This window comes from Pongo abelii, chromosome 2 (genome assembly GCF_028885655.2).
Source record: "Pongo abelii isolate AG06213 chromosome 2, NHGRI_mPonAbe1-v2.0_pri, whole genome shotgun sequence".
In the NCBI taxonomy this organism is placed as follows: domain Eukaryota; kingdom Metazoa; phylum Chordata; class Mammalia; order Primates; family Hominidae; genus Pongo; species Pongo abelii.
In genome coordinates, this window is record NC_085928.1 from 145,894,559 (window position 1) to 145,919,080 (window position 24,522).

The 24,522-nt window shown below is 39.1% G+C and overlaps 1 protein-coding gene and 1 non-coding gene across 6 annotated transcripts in view; both read right to left on the reverse strand.

Annotated features, from left to right (window-relative positions):
* STAG1 (STAG1 cohesin complex component) overlaps window positions 1-24,522 on the reverse strand; it is a 406,617-nt gene that overhangs the window by 74,099 nt on the left and 307,996 nt on the right. For all 5 annotated transcript variants that reach the window (XM_024244311.3, XM_063722218.1, XM_063722219.1 and 2 more), the window contains 5 exons: window positions 13,958-14,050; window positions 13,774-13,863; window positions 13,413-13,616; window positions 12,093-12,163; window positions 8,903-8,990 (listed from right to left, as the gene is read on the reverse strand). In XM_024244311.3, the coding sequence (XP_024100079.1) occupies window positions 8,903-8,990; window positions 12,093-12,163; window positions 13,413-13,616; window positions 13,774-13,863; window positions 13,958-14,050 (546 nt within the window). The remainder of the gene's footprint in view (window positions 1-8,902; window positions 8,991-12,092; window positions 12,164-13,412; window positions 13,617-13,773; window positions 13,864-13,957; window positions 14,051-24,522) is intronic.
* LOC112132824 (U6 spliceosomal RNA) lies at window positions 22,003-22,104 on the reverse strand. The gene has a single exon (XR_002914545.1). It is a non-coding gene; the product is annotated as a U6 spliceosomal RNA (small nuclear RNA).

Genomic DNA, 24,522 nt, shown 5'->3' on the forward strand with positions numbered 1-24,522 from the left:
CAGGTGCGGCACCTCACACCTGTAATCCCAGCACTTTGGGAGGCTGAGGCGGGTGGATCACGGAGGTCAGGAGTTTGAGACCAGCCTGGCCAACATGGTGAAACCGTTTCTATTAAAAATATAAAAACTGGCTTGCCGTGGTGGCGGGCACTATAGTCCCAGCTACTCGGGAGGCAGAGGCAGGAGAACTGGTTGAACCTGGGAGGCGGCGGTTGCAGTGAGCCAAGATCGCACCACCATTCTCCAGCCTGGGTGACAGAGCAAGACTCTGTCTCCAAAAAACAAATTAAAATAAAAGTAAATAAATAATAAGTCACAATCTATCCAAAAACCAATAACCACTATTGGTTTAAATGTGACTACTATTTTTTTTTTCTTCTTCTTCGAGACAGTCTCACCCAGGCTGGAGTGCAGTGGCATGATCTCAGCTCACTGCAACCTCTGCCTCCCAGGTACAAGTGATCCTCCCATCTTAGCCTCCCGAGTAGCTGGGATGACAGGAGCACGCCACTATGCTCAGCTAATTTTTGTATTTTTAGTATAGATGGGGTTTTGCCATGTTGCCCAGGCTGGTCTCAAACTCCTGGCCTGAAGTCATCCACCTGCCTTTGCCTCCCAAAATGCTAGGATTACAGCTGTGAGTCACTGTGCCCAGTCAAAATGTGACTACACTGAAACTCACCCCCTACATTACATTCAGTCTGAAGAATGTGTTCATGTCTAGTTCATGATGATGTATTAAATACTAGCATCTAATCTGTCCCCATAATTGCCATTAAAACAACCTAAAAAGATATCTGAAAAAAGATAAATTCAGCTGGGTGTTGTGGCTCATGTCTGTAATGCCAGTATTTTGGTTGGCAGTGGTGGGAGGATCCCATTTGAGCCCAGGATTCCAGACCAGCCTGGGCAACATAGCAAGACCCCATCTCTATGAAATATTTCTTTTAAAAAATTAGCTGCGGTGTGGTGGTGCAAGCCTGTGGTCCCAGCTCCTTGGGAGGCTGAGGGCCTGGGAGGTAGAGGATGCAGTGAACTGTGATTGTGCCACTGTCCTCCAATCTGTGCAACAGGGAAAGTCCTTGTCTAAAAAAAAAAGATAAATACAAAAAGTAAGTTTGCTGGCCAGGCATGGTGGCTCATGCCTGGAATCCCAGAACTCTGGGAGGCCAAGGCAGGCAGATCACCTGAGGTCAGGAATTCAAGACCAGCCTGGCCAACATGGTGAAACCTTGTCTCTACTAAAAATACAAAAATTATCTTGGTGTGGTGGCGGGCTCCTGTAATCCCAGCTACTTGGGAGGCTGAGGCAGGAGAATTGCTTGAACCCGGGAAGTGGAGGTTGCCTGCAGTGAGCTGAGATCACACCACTACACGCCAGCCTGGGCAACAGAGCAAGACTCTGTTTGAAAATAAAAAGTTTGCCATAAGGCCAACATCAGAAGGCAAGGGTAAAGTGGAAGAGTAGTGCAAGCTACCATAAACAACACATTAGTAGCAGAAAATGGGAAGAGACAATGAAAAAAACTAAAAAACTTGGATTTGAGTGGGTGTGCCATTGCTATGTGACCTAAGGCTAGTTATTTAGTATCTTTGGTTTCATCATCAACAAAATGAAAATAATGAAACATATGTAAAGACTTAAAATGAAACAAATGTAAAGACTTAAAAAGACTTAAATGTAAAAGACTTAAAATCCACCAGCCTGGTGGCTCCCCCCTGTTATCCCAGCACTTTGGGAGGCCAAGGTGGGTGGATCACTTGAGGTCAGGAGCTTGAGACCAGCCTGGTCAACACAGTGAAATTCATCTCTACTAAAAATATAAAAATTAGCTGGGGACGGTGGCACATGCCTGTCATCCCAGCTATTTGGGAGGCTGAGGCATGAGAATCTTTTGAAAATACAAAATTTAGCTGGGCACGGTGGCATATGCCTGTCATCCCAGCTACCTGGGAGGCTGAAACATGAGAATTGTTTGAAACCAGGAGGTGGAGGTTGCAGTGAGCTGAGATTGCATCACTGCACTCCAGCTTGGGCAGGCAAGCGGGGAGCTTAAAATAGTACCTCGTATATAAGAGCAAAATAAAAGTTTTCTATCCTGATGACTTGAGAGGCCCAAAGTTAGTGATACATGATTATACTTCATTTTTATGGGTGTAGTTGCATAATTTTGTTCTATGGCAAATATTATTTACAAAAACACCTGTAAATGATCGATTGGTTTTCCAATTTTAGAATCTACTGAGGGTTGTACAAACTATAAAGCAGAAAATTAATATTTTATTTTTCCAGAAAATATTTCATCTTTCAAATGGTTTCATGAAAAAAATAAAAAATAAAATAAAAAATTATTTTTCTTAGAGGTTATCTGGGATGATATTTAAATTTAAAACTATACCAGCAGAAAATAGGAACAAAGTCACAAAACAGAATAGAATTTAAATATACCTTGACTTTATTCTACAAAAGTGGGTATAAGAGATATTACAATAAATTCTGAAATGTGTGCTTTTCAAAAGCTAATGATTATTGTTACACAACTGCAATCACTTTTAGTACTTTTCACAGATTAAAAATAATTCATTAGCACAGAAAAGGGCATAAGCAGACCCTGAAACATAGTCGTGTGTCAGAAAGGATGGAGACGCTTAAAAAAGATAATAATAAAGGTCAGGCGTGGTGGCTCACACCTGTAATCCCAGCACTTTGGGAGGCCAAGGCGGGTGGATCACAAGGCCAGGAGTTCAAGACCAGTCTGTCCAAGATGGTGAAATCCCATATCTACCAATACAAAGATTAGCTGGGGGTGGTGCTAGGTGCCTGTAATCCCAGCTACTTGGGAGGCTGAGGCAGAGAATTGCTTGAACCCGGGAGGCGGAGGTTGCAGTGAGCCAAGATCACAAAAGCTTCCTGAGTAGTTGGGATTACATGCATGGACCACCACGCCCGGCTAATTTTGTATTTTTAGTAGAGACAGCATTTTGCCATATTGGCCTGGGCGACAGAGCAAGACTTCATCTAAAAAACAAACAAACAAACAAACAAAATCTAACGTACATAGGAACTGGATTGAAAGGAACTCCAACTGGCCAAATCTGCTACAATTTGAAAACCAAAATAAAAAAAGAGTACTGATTTACAACTTGTCAAATAAAACAGAAGTAAAATAGGTATCCATGAGTCTACAGTGATACCAATTTTTTTTAAAGGAATTCAGAATTGTAAAAAGTGAGTGAATGAATGAATAAATGGAGAAAGGAAAGTTCTTCCTTACAGTAGAGTGCCAACTAAGAAATACAAAATAAACGACAGAGTTAGAAAATCATCATTTTAGTCACTACTCTGTGACCCTCACAGTAATAACTGAGTCAGGCAAAGATCATAAATGGGTACTAAAGCTATTATGTCAGAGTCTGATAAGAAACAGGATTATTACATAGTTTTAAAGAATACTTCTACAGTTCACTTCAGTAATTAAAAAGGACACTGCTAACTACACAGGAGAAACTTGGCAGACCTCACTTAAGTCAGTGATCAGAGTTAATAATATGAATAATGAACAAACTGACATCACGTGCCTCCTGATGTGATGCATTGCGGACAAAATATCATTTATGTAGTAGTCCTGCCAAGAATGTGAAACTAAAATTTAAACATGCAGATCAGGCAAAACTCAAGTAAGAACATTCTGTAAAATAACTAGTCTATACTCTTCAAAATGTCATGATACAAAAAGGCTCAGAAACAATTCCAGGTTAAAGGAGACAAAAACAAATGTAACAACTAAATGCAATGCATTATTCTGCATTGGTCCTAGGCTGAAAAAAAATTGTTGAAGGTTGGGGTGGTTGTGACAATTTTTTTTTTTTGAGACCGAATCTTGTTCTATCACCCAGGCTGGAGTGCAGTGGCGCAATCTCAGCTCACTGCAACCTCCTGTTCCTGGGTTCAAGTGATTCGAGTGCCTCAGCCCCCTAAGTAGCTGGGATTACAGGGACGTGCCAACACACCTAGCTAATTTTTTGTATTTTTAGTAGAGACAGGGTTTTGCCATGTAGGCCAGGCTGGTCTCGAACTCCTGACCTCAAGTGATCTACCCACCTCGGTCTACCAAAGTGCTGGGATTACAAGTGTGAGCCACCTTGCCTGGCCTAATATATATTTTATATACGCATATTAACACATGTAACACGCACATTGTATATTATATATAATTTATATAATGTATACTATATATCGTATATAATGTATACTATGTATATTATATATCGTATACTATATATTGTATATGATATATATTATATATACATATAGATACTGTCTAAGTGCAGAAATGTGGGAAATATTGAAAATGGATTAGGTGAATTTTCTGTAACATTTCTATAATTTGATTTTTTAAAAAATTTATTTAAAAAAATTATTAGAATAGGTAATTTCTTTTTGGTCTGCCACATATTATTATTATTATTATTTCTTGAGATGGAGTTTTGCTCTTGTTGCCCAGGCTGGAGTGCAATGGCGTGATCTCGGCTCACCGCAACCTCTGCCTCCCAGGTTCTAGCGATTCTCCTGTCTCAGCCTCCCAAGTAGTTGAAATTACAGACATGTGCCACCATGCCTGGCTAATTTTGTATTTTTAGTAGAGGCAACATTTTGCCATATTGGCCAGGCTGGTCTCGAACTTCTGGCCTTATGTGATCTGCCTGCCTCAGTCTCCCAAAATGCTTGGATTACAGGTGTGCGCCACCATGCCTGGCCGGTCTTCCACATATTCTAAAACTACTATAGTTAAAACAGTACTGATATGATAAAAGATAAATCACTAGGAGGGGAAAAAATAGACAAATACACAGGTGTACCCTGGATATAGCGCAAGTTTACTCCCAGACCATCACAAAAAAGCAAATATTGTAATAACGCAAGTCACAAAACCTTTGGTTTCGCAGTGCATATAAAAGTGTGCAATAGCATTATGTCTGAAAAAACAATGTACATAGCTGAACTAAAAAATATAATACTTTATTGATAGAAAATGCTAATGATCACCTGACTCTTCAGTGAGTCATAATTTTTTCAGTGGTGGAGAGTCTTGCTTGAAATGTTGATGGCTGCTGACTTAACAGGGTCGTTGTTGAAGACTGGGGTGACTATGGCAATTTCTCAAGATGACAGTGAAGTTTGCTGCGTCAATTGATTCTTCCTTTCATAAAAGATTTCTCTGTAGCATGTGATGCTGTTTGACAACATTTTCTCCACAGACCTTCTTTCAAAACTGGAGACAACCCTCTCCCACCCTTGTCACTGCTTTATCAACTAAGTTTATGTAATATCCTAAACCCTTCATTGTCATTTTAACAATGTTCACAGCATCTTCACTAGGAGTAAATACCATCTCTTTCATTGCTCATCCATAAGAAGCAACTCCTCATCTCTTCAAGTTTGAGCAGGAGATTGCAGCAACTCAGGCACATTTTCAGGCTCCACTTCTAATTCTAGTTCTCTTGCTATCTCCACTACATCTGAGTGACTTCCTCCACTTGTCTTAACCCCTCAAAGTCATCCACGAACACTGATATCAACTTCTTCCAAACTCCTGTTAATGCTGATAGTTGGACCTCCTCCCATGAATCACTAATTTCTTAATGGCATCTAGAATGGTGAATCCTTCCCAGAAGTTTCTCAATTTTCTTGCCCAGACGCATCAACGAAGTCACTTTCTATGGCAGCCATAAAGCTTACGCAATGTTTTTTCTTAAATAATTAAGGCTTGAAAGTAAAAACTACTTCTGTTGTGTTAGCAGTCATGAAAAATGGGAGAAGTGTGACTCTTCCACTTGAACGTTAAGGAACATTGTAGAGTTATTAGGTGGCCTAATTTCAATATTGTTTTGTCTCAGGGAATAGGGAGGCCTGCGAGGGAAAGGGATCAGGGAAGGGCCTGTCAATGGAGCAGTCAAAACACACATAACATTGATGGATTAAGTCCACCATCTTATGTGGGTACAGTTCATGGTGCCCCAAAACAATTACAATAGAAACATCAAAGATTACTGATCACCAATCACCATAGCAGATTTAATACTAATGAAAAAGTCTGAAATAACCAAGATTTACCAAAATGTGACACAGAAACACTAAGTCAGCATATGCTGTTGGGAAAATGGCACTGATAGCCTTGCTTGATGCAGGGTTGCCACAAACCTTCAATTTGAAAAAAACCACGCAATAAAGCAAAGCACAATAAAATGAGGTATGCTTGTGTAACAATTCAGTGAAGGAAGGAACTAGGAACTTCTAGTTGAATTGGTTATTATAAAAAAACAAAAAACAAAAAACAAGACAAACAAAAAAAGTCAAACATAGCTAATGTAGTCTCCCCAAACAGCTAGACAGTTTTAAGGTATCTTCAAAACATTAAGCACAACTGAGGGTCAACAGTAATACACATTTTGGTAGCTCTTCAGTATCCCTGCTCTAAAAGGTATTTTCTCTGAATTCTTATTGTAAGTACACAGTTGGAACCTTAAAAAGTTGAGCTTGCATGGTTGTATTAAGAAGTGGTTGAGGGCCGGGTGCGGGCTCACGCCTGAAATCCCAACACTTTGGGAAACCAAGGCAAGCAGGTCACTTGAGGTCAGGAGTTCAAGACCAGCCTGGCCAACATGGGGAAACCTCGTCTCCACTAAAACCCAAGAATTAGCCCAGCGTGGTGACGCAGCTACTCAGGCGGCTGAGGTGGAAGAATCGCTTGAACCCAGGAAGCGGAGGTCACAGTGAGCTGAGACCACGCCACTGCACTCCAGCCTGGGTGATAGAGCAAGACTCGGTCTCAAACAAACAAACAAAAAAGAAGTGGTTAAATATAGAATTTCTGTATTTTCAACAGTATCTTAAGAGATATTTCTCAGAGCTGCTAAAATGAACAAGAGTACAATCTAGTCATATTTGAGTCATGCATTCAAACTTCATACACATGGTTAAAAATACGTGTTCAAGAAATTAACAAAGTTAAAGCCGTAAAACCTTTTTTTTTTTTTTTTTTTTTTGAGATGGAGTCTCGCTCATCGCCCAGGCTGGAGTGCAGTGGTGCAATCTCGGCTCACTGCAACCTCTGCCTACTGGGTTCCAGTGATTCTTCTGCCTCAGCCTCCTGGGTAGCTGGGACTACAGGTGCCCGCCACCGCACCTGGCTAATTTTTGTATTTTTAGTAGAGATAGGGTTTTGCCATATTGGCCAGGTTGGTCTCAAACTCCTGGCCTTGTGATCCGCCCACCTTGGCCTCCCAAAGTGCTGGGATTACAGGTGTGAGCCACCGCGCCCAGCCCCTAAAGCCACAAAACTTTTAATGTCACATAAGTATGTTCTTTTATCCAACAATAAAAATGGAGGAAATAAGACATATACAATGAACACAAGCAACAGAAAACCAAAATAACAAAGACGACAACACTGTGAAGCTGTCACAAGTCAGTACTAGGACAATAATGATGGTATAGTAAGTCTAAAAATTTTGACACAGTAGATGAAACAGAGATGTACTCTTATTCTCTCCCTGGAGAAAATGGAGAAAAGGATAAAAAGAATATCTTAACTCTCTCATTCACTTTCAACTTAGAAGCATGGCTTGAAAATATGAGTGAATTTTATTTAGGTTGCTGGTCTGAGATGAAGAGAGGATGGGAAGTTGGTGTCAGCAATACATTTTAAAAAAGAGAGGGTAAAATATTTAGTGTCTTTTCACAAACTAAAATAAAAACACCTAACATAATCAGGGACATTTGTAGGGACCAAGAAAATGACTAACGTTAGGCAATTTAAATGAATTAATCACAGCAATAATAAAGTACTGTTTTCATAATTAACTTTTTTTTTTTTTTGAGACAGAGTCTCACTCTGTCACCAAGGCTGAAGTACAGTTGGCACCATCTTGGCTCACTGAAACCTCCGCCTCCCAGGTTCAAGCGATTCTCCAGCCTCGGCCTCCCAAGTAGCTGGGGACTACAGGCGCATGCCACTGCATCTGGCTAATTTTTTTATTTTTCGTAGAGATGGGGTTTCACCATGTTGGCCAGGCTGGTCTCGAACTTCTGACCTCAGGTGATCCACCCTGCCTTGGCCTCCCAAAAGGCTGGAATTATAGGCGTGAACCACTGCGCCCAGCCCATGATTAACTTTTAATGTAAGATTATTATTTTATCTGTTGAAATTCTTACTGCTTTCGAGTAATAAAGTATCATCTAAGCATTCTATATTACCAAATGGAAATGAATGAGATAACCCCTAAATATTACCTACACTTAATGAAGAAGTTGATATTTTGGTGTACATGAATGTCTGCAGTGTACAAAATAACTCCTTCCTTTCTCATACTGAATCAAGTAGCGTAATTATTCTACTGAAGTCTCTTTCAGATTAGGTAAAGTTTGTTGAATTCCTGCCCCTTCTACTCTAACTTGTATATATGAGTGTACAAAGTTCTAAAGTCTATTAAAGGCTGCCATGTTAATTTAACTATGGTTCTAATATAAAAACTAAGCCATGCTTAATATGATTAATACCTAGAACATGGCTGGAATATACCCATCATCAATTTTCATTATCGAAAGTTTTAAAATTGCTGCCATAGATATTAATGGTATTTTTCCTAATAGAGCAAAGTCTACCTTAACATTAAAATTTTTACGATATGTTATAGCAAAAGTTTTTTTCTACTCTTAACACATAAGCCAATATAATACACCTATCAGTAACATTTAATTATTACAGCAATGATTCTCTCAAAAGAGGCAGCTACCCTAATGAATTGTCAATTACTTTCTATAAAAGGCTTCTGATAATCATATGACTTCAGAAAAACAACTTTCTAGAGTCATACAGAAGGAATACCAATAAACTCCTACCTGTTCCGGCATGGCTCCATGTTCAATTCCAGTCTTCAATAATCTGTAGCAATTACCAAAGAGATCCCATTTTGTGAGATCATGTGCACTGAAATAAACAAAAATGCATTTGTTTTATTCTAGAATGGAAGGAAATTTAAATTTGGGCTCAGTTCAGGTGAGTGGAAGAATAAAATAATTTCATTTCAGCTGGGCACACTGGCTCACGCCTGTAATCCCAGCACTTTGCGAGGCCGCAGCTGGCAAATCACTTGAGGTCAGGAGTTCGAGACCAGCCTGGCCAACATGGTGAAACCCTGTCTCTACTAAAAATACACACAAAAAAATTAGTTGGGCATGGTGGCTCATGACTGTAGTCCCAGCTACTCGGGAGGCTGAGGCAGGAGAATCACTTGAACCCAGGACATGGAGGTTGCAGTGAGCCAAGATTGCGCCACTGCACTCCAGCCTGGGTAACTGAGCAAGACTCTGTCTCAAAATAAAAAAAAAGATTTTTTTCATTTCCTTGCAGAACTGAAAAAGATCCACATAGGGAATGCTCATTAAATGCTCAAATTTGAAAGAAAGGTAGAAAGGAAAAGGAAAGAAAGAGATGATTCTATGAATTTATTAAAGAAATCAACAAAAATAAAACCTTACATATTTAACTGAAAATTTCTACCACGTGGTCAAGCTAAGCTCATATTCTATTCCATATATGGATAAAATCCCTTTATTGTATATATAATAGTACCTTTTTTTTTTTTTTTTTTTTTTTTTAAAGACAGGGTCTCACTCTGTTGCCCAGGCTGGAGTAAAGTGGCAAGATCTTTGCTCACTGCAACCTCCACCTCCTGGGTTCAAGAGATTCTCATGCCTCAGCCTCCTGAGTAGCTGGGACTACAGGCGTGCGCCATGACACCCGGCTGATTTTTGTATTTTTGTAGACATGGGGCTTCACCATGTTGGCCAGGCTGGTCTTGAACTCCTGGGCTCAAGAGATCCACCCGCCATGGTGTCCTAAAGTGCTGGAATTATAGGTGTGAGCCACCGCATCAGGCCTATTTAAAAGTACATTTTAAAGAACTCCATTTACAATTTAAAAATATAACCACATGTGTATTTTTAAAAGAGAGATGTGTATTCTCAAAATGGAGATAAAGATAAAACTAGGGGAAAGGAAAAATGGGAAAGCTCAAAAACTGCACTATAGCTATTTACTTGGGCTGAGGACTTATGAATGTGATAATGGTAAATTTTTATATTCTCATGAGCTCTACTACTAAAAATAGTCATTCTGACACTAGTAACTTCTGTTTTTAAATGACAGTTTTTTTTTTTAAATAAAAGTTTGCTTTTCTAGGGAATTCTAAAAAAAATTTACTTGTATATAAAGGCTTAGATTTTGGAAACTGATTTTGAATTCTGAAGTACTGATTAGTGTAAAAGCTATACTCAAACTCTCTTTGGACAACAGAGTTCTTTTTGTCCTTTCTTTATGGAGAAGACCAGAGTATCTCATTACAATGGAAGTGAAAATTACAATTTGACAACACAAATTTCAGCCACCGCACCCAGCTTTTTTTTTTTTTTTTTTAAAGCGAGAGTCTTGCTCTGTTGCCCTGAGGTGCAGTGGTGTAATCTTGGCTCACTACAATCTCTGCCTCCTGGGTTCAAGCGATTCTCATGCCATAGCCCCAAGAGTAGCTGGGGATACAGGCGTGTGCCACCATGCCCGGTTAATTTTTGTATTTTTTTTTTTTTTTTTTTTTTTAGCAGAGATGGGGTTTTGCCATCTTGGCCAGGCTGGTCTTGAACCCCTGGGCTCAAGTGATCCACCCATCTCAACCTCCCAAAGTGCTGAGATTACAGGCATGAGCCACCACGCCTGGTCCCAAATCTTATTTCTTATTTATTAAGAGCAAGATTTCTAAAAGCTATCATTTGAAAATTATACCTGTAGCACTCTAGTGATGAAATAAGCCAGTCTAATTTGTTAAATACTCATGGGCTGAAACTTTTACAGTATATATTCATTACACTAAATGATAGCTAAATCATTACAGTAAATAAATTTTATACCTTAAGTAACTAAATGATAGGCCAGGCACAGTGACTCATGTCTGTAATCCCAGCACTTTGGGAGGCCGAGTGCCGGTGGATCGCTTGAGGTCAGGAGTTCAAGACCAGCCTGGCCAACACGGTGAAATCATCTCTACTAAAAATATAAAAATTAGCTGAGCATGGTGGTGTACACCTGTGGTCCCAGCTACTCGAGAGGCTAAGGCATAAGAATCACTTAAGTCTGGAAGGCGGAGGTTGCAGTGAGCCGAGATCGCGCCACTACATTCCAGTCTGGGCAACAGAGTGAGACTCTGTCCAAAAAAAAAAGTAATTCAGTGATAGCAAAACATATTCATCTAGAGAAATCTGAATAAAGGAAAAACATATCTCAATATTCTCTAAAATTCCCATTTTTAAAAAAACATCTATTTTGTTTTGAGATAGGGTCTGCCTATTGCCCAGGCTGGTCTCAAACTCGTGGGGCTCAAGCAATCCACCTCCCTTGGCTTCCCAAAGTGCTGGGATTATAAGGTGTGAGTCATCACACCAGGCCTAAAATTCCCATTGTTATTAATGTCAAACACAACAATCAGTCAGTGTATGTTGGCTGTTACATGTCATTCACTAAATCTATTTTATCTTTTTGTTGTTACTGAGATCAGATCTCACTATACTGCCCATGCTGAAGTGCAGTGGTTATTCACAGGTACGATCATGGGCCAGTGTCATGATCAAGTGCAGCCTTGAACTCCTGGGCTCAAGTGATCTTCCTTCCTCAACCTCCCAAGTAGCTGGGACCATAGCTGTGTGCCTGCACACCTGGGTTACTACATTTACTTTATTTATTTATTTTTTGAGACAGCCTGTTGCCCAGGCTACAGTGCAGAGGCACGATCTCGGCTCACTACAACTCCCACCTCCTGGGTTCAAGCGATTCTCCTGCTTCTCCTGCCTCAGCCTCCTGAGTAGCTGGGACCACAGGTGGACACTCTCATGCCCAATTTTTGTGTTTTTTGTACAGACGGGGTTTCGCCAGGCTGGTCTCCAATTTCTGGCCTCAAGCAATCTGCCCACCTCGGCCTCTCAAAGTGTTGGGGTTACAGGCATGAGCCACCTTGTTGCCTTTACTTTAAATAAAATAACGTACTTGTGAAAAGAAGTTAACCGCTTTAATGTAGAAAGAACATTGTAAATGTCATCATCATCAGCTTCTTCTCCCTATAAAAAAAGGAAACATCACATCATTACCACAACTTTACTCACATTATAGTATATTACTACTTATTGCCTAAATAAAAATTCTTCTAAATTATATTAATAGTATATATTCATTATAGATCCATAATACAAATAAGCAAAAAGGCAAAAACACCTATAACTCTAACGACCTAGAAATAATTTCTGCATTTTAAATAATGTTGTGATAAACACGACTTTGAAAAGTTTTCTGATTAATACTATAGATAAAACCCTTTAAAATTTCCAAGTGAAAAATGTACTTGAAAGATTTTCAATGATTTCCAATATTTTATTGATTGTCAGTCACTTTTGTAGCTTGAAAATCACAAGGAAAATCATAAATAACGGTTGAAAAAAACTGGTAAGTTTCAATAGTAGGAAAGAGTCTTTTATAAATCAGTTACATGGTGATCAGAGCATAGAGAACTATGGAAATTCCAGACTGCCTTATATAGATTGATGAAAGAGAGGGACAGAGGAAGAAGTCACAGAAATAATTAGAAAATAAGCAATTGGAGATGCTTGCTGATATCTTGGGCATACCATTGATAAGCAGGCATCCTTAAAAGCAGACTTAATTTGTATGCTCTATTCATTAGCATATCACAATAATTCAGCAATATTAAAATGTAAATTAGGTCCCAGAAATAGAAAATGAGTTAGGAAAAATTAGACTTTAAAGAGATTTTTTTGCCAGGTGCGGTGGCTCATGCCTGTAATCCCAGCACTTTGGGAGGCTGAGGTGGGCGGATCACTTGAGATCAGGAGTTCAACACCAGCCTGGCCAAGATGGTGAAAACCCGTTTCTACTAAAAATAAAAAATTTAGCCAAGCGTGGTGACAGGTGCCTGTAATCCCAGCTACTCAAGAGGCTGAGGCAGGAGAATCACTTGAACCTGGGAGGCGGAGGTTGCGGTGAGCAACGAACTGAGATAGTGCCACTGCACTCTAGCCTGGGTGACAAAGCAAGACTCTGTTTCAAAAAAAAAAAAAAAATTCTTGAAAGAGAAAAGAAATTCTAGTTTTTATGACATTTTTAGAATAAAAATAAGGCATAACCAAGGCTGATCTTTATAGAATACACAATTGCAATAAGGTTGCTAAGTTTTGGAAGGGGCAGACAATTCTACTCAATTTCATTTTAAAATGAAAATGATTTACACACTCAGCTATCTTAAGTAATTCTTAGTCAATATTATTATATGTACACATTAACTTTAGAACAGACCTCTTGCAATAGGTCTTCCACAGAATGATTGAATCGATCTACAAACTCATCAATCAGCTGGCTTCGAGCTATGTCAACTCTGTTCTGGATGGTATATTCTTCACTGCATAAGATGCTATAGGTTTTACTGCAGGCTTCTAGAACATCTGATTCTACATGTTTCTCCACAACAAACTTAATCTGTTTTAATAAAGCATCCAGATGCTGAGGAGATAAAAAAAGAAAACTGTAATATTTAGGTTAACAATAAAAAATAAAAAATTAGCATCTGTCAAATAACAAATAAGTCTATAAGAGTACATGAAAATAATTCAGTTAATAAAACTATAACAGCTGAATTTCAATTTCATAATATCATTACCTTTTCCATTCTACCTGTGCTGTAGATTTCTAAATCAAAATACTGTGGGATTTGTAGCAAGTTTGCTACCTTCTCTGCATCTGCAGAATACTAGAAGGAGAAGCAAAGAAAAAGACAGTAACTACTTTAATAGTACAATGAAAGCAAACTCAGTGACATAACAAAACTGTAAATGAAACTGTACCTTTGACAGTAACATAGGAAGTGTAATAATAAAATGTTCAGTCAATTTGTTTCTATCATCAATTTGAGTTTTCCTTTCTTTGGCAGTTAGCACCTAGAAACAAAATCGGAAAAGAAGAAGAGTGTTGTGCTAAATTATAAATCCAAACTGTTACATATATTGATGAAGCACTGGCAAATAATGTAACCACAAATTTTAAGAGAAGCTTAATGACTGAAATAAATACAAGAAAGTTTATGCAAATTTTTACATAACACGCACTACTACCTTATCAAACAGCTAAAGTTTGGGCGAATTACTATTTATGTCAAATAAAAATATACACATATTAATAAAACCATAGTTACCATTATTAAAATACTGAAACCAATCAATACCCAATTTTTCTAGGGTTTTAATCTCAGTGTGTTAACAGTGATCTTCCTATGTTAAATATACACACACTTTTTAAAGTAATGCCTTTTAAATACCAACAGAAGCTAATACATTCTCACTTATTTTTAAAGCATACACTAATAATATCTCTGGATTCATTTACATTTGAGTCTCCTTGTAACTAAACTCATAAATCTGTTAAACAGCTATCAACAAAAAAGAGTATAGTTTGTGCTCATGGAACAAATTTAAGCTGATAATGTTCATCACTTTAGCCTGTATCCAACTTGTGAAACCACAGGTGATTCCAAAAATAAAAATATTAAAATGTAAGCTCAGTTTAACATAATCATTTCCCCTAAGTATTCTGCATTTTATTATCTTGAAGAGATTTGCCATCATAATGTCGAATGGTTTTACAGAACAGAAACATTCCAATATAAATTGCCACTTTATAAATGTGAACCTCAATGTTTAAGAATATGTGCAAGAACAAATAGCACTGCCTATTTAATTGTTCAGTCTTTTTTTTTTTTTTTAATTTTTATTTTTGAGACAGAGTCTTGCTCTGTCGCCCAGGCTGGAGTGCAGTGGCACGACCTCGGCTCCCTGCAACCTCTGCCTACTGGGTTCTAGTGATTCTCCTGCATCAGCCTCCTGAGTAGCTGGGACTATGGGTATGTCCTACCATGCCTGGCTAATTTTTGTATTTTTGTAGAGATGGGGTTTCACCATGTTGACGAGGCTGGTCTCAAACTCCTGACCTCAAGTGATCCACCACGCCCGGTCTTGCTGTTCAATATTTTAAGCATATAAAATAATCACTTTTGAATGATCTACCAACTACTGTGTTTAGCTCTGCACAAAGCAATTAAGGGAACTACATGTACGTCTAGGAATGTATTCAAGACATTGAAAAGTCTTAAAATTCATTTGACAATGTATGAAACATCTAAGGATACCGATTTTAGGGAAATGGCTATTTTTGATGGAACAATCTTTTTTTTTTTTTTTTTTTTTGAGACGAAGTCTCATTGTGACACACAGGCTGGAGTGCAATGGCGTGATATCGGCTCACTGCAACCTCCACTTTGCTTCCTGGGTTTGAGCGATTCTCCTGCCTCAGCCTCCCAAGTAGCTGGGACTGCAGGTGCGTACCACTAAGTCGGACTAAGTTTTGTATTTTTGGTAGAGACGGGTTTTCACCATATTGGCCAGGCTGGTCCAACTCCTGACCGCAAGTGATCCGCCCACCTCGGCCTCCCAAAGTGCTGGGATTACAGGCGTGAGCCACTGCGCACAGCCTGAGTGGTCATTTTGTTAGGCACTCTACATACATGAACTCATCTAGTCCTCAAAATACCTCTGAGGGGATAACAAAAATGGCATGATACCTATGAAGAAGGAATTTGCCAATATCTAACAAAATTGTATACATATTTTTCCTTTGACCTAGCAATACCAATTCTATCTCACCAACACACCTGGTACAAGTAATGAGATACGCATAAGATTATTCATTATTTCTTTTTTGATGGAGTCTTGCTCTGTCTCCAGGCTGGAGTACAATGGTGCAATCTCGGCTCACTGCAACCTCTGACTCCCTGGTTCAAGAGATTCTCCTGCCTCAGCCTTCTGAGTAGCTGGGATTACAGGCACGCACCACCACACCCAGCTAATTTTTGTATTTTTAGTAGAGACGGGGTTTCATCACGTTGGCCAGGATGGTCTCGATCTCCCGACCTCGTTATCTGCCCGCCCTGGCCTCCCAAAGTGTTGGGATTACAGGCGTGAGCCACCGTGCCCAGATAATTATTATTTCTAGTAGCAAAAGACTAGCAACAGTCCAAAAGACTGTGCGTAGGTGAACTTTCAGTAGTGCATCCATCTAATAGACACTATACAGCCAGAAGAAAATGAAGACCTCCAAATAAAGATATGGACTGATTTCCAGGATACACTGCTAAAAAAAGAAAGGTATAGAATAGTATATAAAGTATAGTATCTTTGGTAAAAGATTGGGGGGTGAGTGGGTGGAATAGGAAATATGAATATATATATCTGTATGTGTACATGCCTTTACCTATTTGTGCAAAATGAAACACCTGAAGAATAAACCAGAAACAAAAATGGTTACTAATAAGAATGAGGTGTAGAGAAAGGTATATAAATAAGATTTCTCTGACTATATCTTTTCACATGGTTTTGACTTTTTAACTATGTAAATGTTTTACCTATTTCAAAAAAATAAGTTTGGGAAAAAAATTCATAAACTCAAAGAGGTAAAAATTCTATTAGGCTAAATTTAGGTCAAATACCAATATGAATGTATGATTTAAATACGTGTACGTGTGTGTATGTATGTATGTATGTATGTGTGTGTGTATATATATACACACACATACATATATATATACACACATTTATTAGCTCTGTCTACTAAAAGCACCTAGCAGAAATCATAAGCAATTAACAGTAAGTACATCCTCTTAACTAAGTGCTAGTATTTTAATCTTTAAATACTACTCTGTATTAAAAGGAACCATGGCTCGTTGGAGAAATGGCTGATTTTTGTGCTAGGGTAGTGTGGAATCTAAAATTCAAGTAAATCTCAATGATCCGTACCTTCCTTGTATTCATGCCCTTATACAACAGCCTCTTCCCACAATGTATAAAGCTGACTTGTGTAACCAATAGATATTTTGAAAATGATACTGTGATTTTTGAGGTTATGTTACAAAAGATGTGGCAGTGTCTGCCTTATTCTTTTGGATGATTCACTCTAGGAAAAGTCAGCAGCCATGTCATGAAAACATTCAAAACAGTCCTATAGAGCAACCCACATAGTGAAGCACTAAGATCTACCAGTGGTCAGCACTAACTTGTAAGCCATTGTGGAAGTGGATTCTGCAATTCCAAGTCAAGTCTTCAGATGCTAAAGCCCAGGCTAACATCTTGACTGCAACCCTATGGAAAACCCTAAGCCAAAAGAACAGTTAAGCTCTTCCCAAATTTCTGACTTACAGAAACTGTATGAGATAATAAAGGCTTATTATTTCACACATCTTTAACTTTGGTGTAATTTGTTACACTGCAACAGAATAACTGTTGACAAGGCTGGTCTCAAACTCCTGACCTCAAGTGATCCACCACGCCCGGTCTTGTTGTTCAATCTTTTAAGCATATAAAATAATCACTTTTGAATGATCTACCAACTACTGTGTTTAGCTCTGCACAAAGCAATTAAGGGAACTACATGTATCTAGGAATGTAAAGGTAGAAAGTGAAGGAGTAAAGGTAGAAAAGGTAGAAAGTGAACCTGGGGCATCTTGTTTCCCAAGAAAGCCAGAAAGTAATTAAAAAATAAGATATGTGAAAAGGACAAGAAATTAGTATGAAGGGGCTTATCACTAGTCAAAGTTGGGGTAGCATATACTTTAAAGACTTAAGGAAAATTTCAGAAACACTCAAAAGCAGAACAATAACCATTAGCACTGTCATTCTTGTTTCATTAATTCTCCCAGTTTTTTTTTCTATGGCATTTTAGGGGAAATCCTTGTACATTTGTCCCTCGAACAACATAGTTTGGAACTACATGGTTCATTTATATGCAGATTTTTTTCAATAAACATATTGGAAAATTTTTTGGAGATTTGCAACAATTAAAAAAAAACTTGCGGCCGGGCGCGGTGGCTCACGCCTGTAATCCCAGCACTTTGGGAGGCCGAGGCGGGCAGATCACGAGGTCAGGAGATCAAGACCATCCTGGCTAACACGGTGAAACCCTGTCTCTACTAAAAATATAAAAAAAAATTAGCCAGGCAAGGTGGTGGACGCCTGTAGTCCCAGCTACTCTGGAGGCTGAGGCAGGAGAATGGCGTGAACCCCAGGGGGCGGAGCCTGCAGTGAGCCGAGATCGCGCCACTGCACTCCAGCCTGGGCAACAGAGAGACTCCGTCTCAAAAAAAAAACAAACCAAAAAACAAACAAAAAAACTTGCAGACAAGCCATGTAGCCTAGAAATATTGGAAAACGAAAGCAAATTTAGATTCATCATGATGTATAAAATATATGTAGATATTTAACATTCACTACTATAAAATATATATGAATCTACTGTAAGAACTTAAAATTTATCAAAACTCACACACACACTTACAGATTGTACATAGCACCATTCGCACATGACAGCAATGTGAATAAAGATATAGTATTATGGCTAGGAATGGTGGCTCACGCCTGTAATCCCAGCACTTTGGGAGGCTGAGACAGACAGATCACTGGACATCAGGAGTTCAAGAGCAGTTTGACCAACATAATGAAACCCCATCTCTACTAAAAAATACAGGCTGAGCACGGTGGCTCACGCCTGTAATCCCAGCACTTTGGAAGGCCGAGGTGGGTGGATCATGAGGTCAGGACATCGAGACCATCTTGGCTAACACGGTGAAACGCTGCCTCTACTAAAAATACAAAAATTAGCCGGGTGTGGCGCCCGTAGTCCCAGCTACTTGGGAGGCTGAGGCAGGAGAATGGCATGAACCCAGGAGGCGGAGCTTGCAGTGAGCCGAGATCGCGCCACCACACTCCAGACTGGGAGACAGAGCGAGACTCGTCTCTTAAAAAAAAAAAAAAAAAAAAAATTAGTGGGATGTGGTGGCACGCGCATGTAATCCCAGCTGCTCAGGAAGCTGAGGCAGGAGAATCGCTTGAACCCGGGAGGCAGACGTTGAAGTGAGCTGAGATCACACCACTGCACTCCTGCCTGGGCAACAGGGCGAGACTCCAACTCAAAAAAAAAGAAAAAAAGAAAAAAAAGATATAGTATTAATCATAACTGTACAGAATTAACTATAGCACACATTCTACTACAATAATATTGTACACATCTACTGTTGCTATTGCAGTGAGCTCAAGTATTGCCAAGTATTCACTAAAAAAGCCCCATGACACTAATCATCTTTGCATGAACAGTTGGTCTCTCCAGTGAATTGTGTATCATAGTCAAAAGTGATCTTGCGGTTCTCACTTATCATGTTTAGTGCAATACCATAAGCCTTGAATAACATCATGGGACCCATATGTGCTACTAGTGATGCTGGAAGTGTTCCCAAGAAGCAGAGAAAAGTTATTACAAGAAAAAATTTAAAGAAAAAAATTAAATTGCTTGATATGTCTGCAGCTACAGTTGCCCACCATTTCAAGATAAATGAATCCGGTATAAGGACCATTGTTAAAAAAAAAAAAATTCTTAAAGTCATTACTGCTATACTAGCAGGTGCAAAAACCACTATCTTTTGTAAAATACCTTTTTATTTCACATTAGAAGTACAGCTTATATATGGGTGCAGAATTGCTATAAAAAAGGCACACCTATACTCATATGATTTAAAAAAAGTGAAGTCATATAATAACAACTTAAAGCCAAAGGAATGTGAAGGTTACAAAGCTGAGAATTTAAAGCCAGCAAAGGATAGTTTGATAACTTTAGAAAGAGGTTTCACTTTAAAAATGTCAAGAGAACAGGAAAAACTGTTTCTGCTGACCAAGAGGCAGCTGACCACTCTCCAAGACACCATTAAGAAAATCACTAAAGAAAAGGATATCTGCCTGCACAGGTTTTTAATGCAGATCAAAGTGCCCTATTCTGGAAAAAAAAAAAAACGCCACAAAGGACACTTATTAGTAAGGAAGAGAAGTGAGGACCACTTTAAAGCAAGAAGAAATACACTAATCTACTCATTTGCGCAAATGAAGCTCGGTTTATGATCAGGACTGCCCTTATCTGTAAAGCTGCTAACTCTCAAAAGCCTTGAAGGGAAAAGATAAACATCAGCTGCCAGTCTTTTTTGCCAGTAATGTGTAACAAGAAGGCCTGGACAACAAGAACCCCTTTTCTGGATTGGTTTCCACTGACACTTTAAAGTCCCTGAAGCCAGGAAGTACCTTGCCAGTAAGGGATTGCCTTTTAAAGTTCTTCTGATAACGGACAATGCCCCTGACCAACCAGAACCCAGTAAGTTCAACACCACAGTCATCAAAATGGTCTACTTGCTCCTAAACACAGTATCTATAAATCAGCCTACAGATCAGGGGTCCATAGAACCCTTAAAGGTCATTAAACATAGTACTCAATGGAAAGAGCTGTCAATACTATTGAAGAGAACCCTGATAGAATATGATGAAAGTCTGGAAGAATTACACCACTGAAAATGCCATTGTTGTTCTAAAGCCATCAAGCCCCCCAAAATAAATACCTGTTGGAGAAAACTGTGTCCAGATGTTATGTATGATTTCACAGAACTTATGACAGAACCAATCAAGAAAATCATCAAAGAGATTGTGGTTATAGTATAAAATGTGGGGAATGAAATACTTCAACATATAGATCTTAGAGAAATTAGAGAGCAAATAGACACCAGCCGGGAATGATGGCTCATGTCTGTAATCCCCGCACTGTGGGATGCCAAGGTGGGAGAATCACCTGAGGTCAGGAGATCGAGACCAGCCTAGCCAACATGGTGAAACCCTGTATCTACTAAAAATACAGAAAACTAGCTGGGCGTGGTGGTACAGGCCTGTAAAACCCAGCCACTCGGGAGGCTGAGACAGGAGAATTACTTGAACCCATGAGGCAGAAGTTGCAGTAAGCCCAGATAGCATCACTGCACTCCAGCCTGGAACAGAGTGAGACTCTGTCTCAAAAAAAAAGGCTGGGAGAGGTGGCTCACACCTGTAATTCCAGCACTTTGGGAGGCCGAAACGGGTGGATGACCTGAAGTCAGGAGTTTGAGACCAGCCTGGCCAACATGGCGAAACCCTGTGTCTACTAAAAATACAAAAACTAGCTGGCCCTGGTGGCGGGCGCATGTAATCCCTGGTACTTGGGAGTCTGAGGCAGGAGAATCGCTTGAACCTGGGAGGCGGAGGTTGCAGTAAGCCCAGATCACGCCACTGCACTCCAGCCTGGATGACAAGAGCGAAACTCTGTCCCAAAAACAAAAAAGACTACACCAGAGGAACTAATAGATGATGACTTGATGGAGATGAATGCTTCTGAACTGGTACCAGATGATGAGGAAGAAAATGCTGAAGAAGGGGTGCCTAAATCAACATTAGATAATTTGGCAGAAGAGTTCCAATTATTTAGACTGCTTTTGCTTCTTTGGTGACACAGACCCTTGTATTACGTGGGCGCTGAAATTAAAGCAAATAGTGGAAGGAGGATTGGTATCACACAGAATGAAAAAGCAAAAAGACAGAAATTACAATGTATTTATGTAAAGTTACAGTGAGTGCACCTGCCTCTCCTTCCATCTCCTCCATCTCTTCTGCCTTTGCCGCTGGAGACAGCAAGACAAAAACCCTCTTCCTCCTCCTCAGTGTACTCAATGTCAACATGTCAAGGATGAAGACTTTTATATTGAACCAGTTAATAAATAGTAAATATATTTTCTCTTCCTTCTGATTTTCTTAAAAACTTTTTTCTCTTCTAGCTTACTTTATTGCAAGAATATGGTGTATAATACATATTACATACGAAATGTGTTAATCCACTGTTTGTGTTAACAGCTTTAAGGCTTCTGATCATTTAGGCTATTGGTAGGCTATAGCAGTTAAGTTCTGGGGGAATCAAAAGTTACATGTGAATTTTTTAAATTTTAAGATTCATAAAAATGTTTCATAAATTTGCATGTCATCCTTGCACAGGGGCCATGCTCATCTTCTCTGCATTGATCCAAATTCAGTATATCTGCTGCCGAAGTGAGCACAGATGGATTTTTGACTGTGCAGGTCAGTGCCACTAACCCCTGCATTGTTCAAGGGTAAACGGTATATAATTTCACCCTTAAATATTTCAGCATATGTCTCTAACAATTGAGGACCACTATAATTCCTCTGTTTTTTATTTTTAAATATGAATGATTACTGTAGGGATTATAATATACATTTTTTACTTATAACTGACTTCAGGTTGATATTGAATTAATTATAATAAAACATAGCAATTTTGCTCCAATATAGTTTCACATCTTTTTCCCTTTTATGTTACTCTTGTCACATATATTTATGTTATAATCTCAACACTATAGTGCTATAATTATCGATTTAAATCAGGGGTATCCAATTTTTTGGCTTCCCTGGGCCACAATGGAAGAACAATTGTCTGGAGCCACACATAAAATATACTACCACTAACGATAGCTGAAGAGCTTAAAAAAAAAAAAAAAAAAAAAAAAGCGAAAATATCTCATAGTGTTTTAAGTTTACAAATTTGTGTTGGGCTGCATTCAAAGCCGTCCTGGGCCACATGCAGCCTGCAGGCCACAGGTTGGACAAGCTTGATTTAAATAATTTCATGTTCTTTCAAGGAAATTAAGAGAAGGAAACAGACATAGACACATACACACACACATATATACACACAGCCTTTTACCTTTTATATCCACTCACATACTTACCATTTCAGATTTACACTCTTCCTTTTTTTTTTTTTGGAGACGGAGTCTTACTCTGTCACCCAGGCTAGAGTGCAGTGGTGTGATCTCGGCTCACTGGAACTTCTGCCTTCTGGGTTCAAGCAATTCTCCTGCCTCAGCCTCTCGAGTAGCTGGGATTACAGACATGTGCCACCATGCCCAGCTAGTTTTTGTAATTTTAGTAGAGATGGGGTTTCGCCACGTTGGCCAGGCTGGTCTTGAACTCCTGACCTTAGGTAATCCACCTGCCTTGGCCTCCCAAAGTGACAGGACTGCAGGTGTGAGCCACTGCACCCAGCCCATTCCTTCTTTTTTCTTTTTTCATTGCTTCTTGTGGATTTATCACTTTATGATATTCCTTATGGGTTGAAGGACTTTTCTTTTTTTTTTGAGTCACAGTCTCACTCTATTGCCCAGGCTGGAGTGCAGTGGCACGATCTTGGCTCACCACAACCTCAGCCTCCCGGGTTCAAGAGATTCTCCTCCCTCAGCCTTCCAAGTAGCTGGGACTACAAGCATGTACCACCATGCCTGGCTAATTTTTGTATTTTTAGTAGAGATAGGGTTTCACCACGTTGGCCAGGCTGGAGTCGAACTCCTGACCTTGTGATCCACCAGCCTTGGCCTCCCAAAGTGCTGGGATTACAGGCGTGAGCCACTGTGCCCGGCTGAAGGACTTCTTTTAGCATTTCTGGTATGGGAGATCTAGCAACACATTCTCCAAATTTTTCCTTTTTGTTTCTCTGGTAATGGTTTTTTACACCTTCATCTTTGAAAGATAATCTTATTAAATTTATAATTCTTGGTTGGCCATTTTGTTGACTTTCACTGAAAATGTCATTCCACTGTCTTCTGGGCTTCACTGTTTCTGATAAGCTAACTGTTTAATACTATTGCTACTGCCCTCTACATTAGTTGTTTATCTCTTGTTGCTTTCAAGATTTTTTGTCTTTGTCTTTTAACAATGTGACTATGTTGTGTGTATATGTGGAACTTTTGTGTTTATTTTATTTGGATTTTGTTAAGCTTCTTGAATCTGTAAATTGTCTCTCATCAAATTTGGGAGGTTTTCAGTGATTATTTCTTCAAATATTTTTTCTGCCTCTATCCCTCTCTCCTTTCCTTCTGGGATTCCTATTATAAATATTTCAGTGCACATGATGGTATTCCACACATTTCTGAGGCTCTGATAGTATTTCTTCAATCTTTTTTCTTCTCTGTTCTTCAGAATGGATAATTTCTATTAATCTTCATGTTTTTCCATTGTTTCTTTCATCATCTTAAATCTGCTAATTAACTTATTCAGTTAATTTTAAATTTCTGCATTGTACTTCTCACCAGAAATTCCATTTGGGTTTTCATTATTGAGATTCTCTACTTTTTGTTTTCATATTTTCCTGTAATTCTTTGACTATACTTACTAAAATGCCTCCGAAGTCTTTGCCTGCTAAATCCAACATATAGGCCTACTGAGAAGCCATTTCTATTGTCTGCTTTTTTTCCTGAGTATGGTCACATTTTACTGTTTCTTTGCATGGTTGTAGTTTTTCTTGAAAGTAGACATTTTTGGATAACACAGTAACTAAGGATTTTAATTTTTGTTTTTTTTTGGGGGGACAGAGTCTTGCTCTGTCACCCAGGCTGGAGGGCAGTGGCATGATCTCGGCTCCCTGCAACCTCTGCCTCTGGGTTCAAGTGATTCTCCTGCTT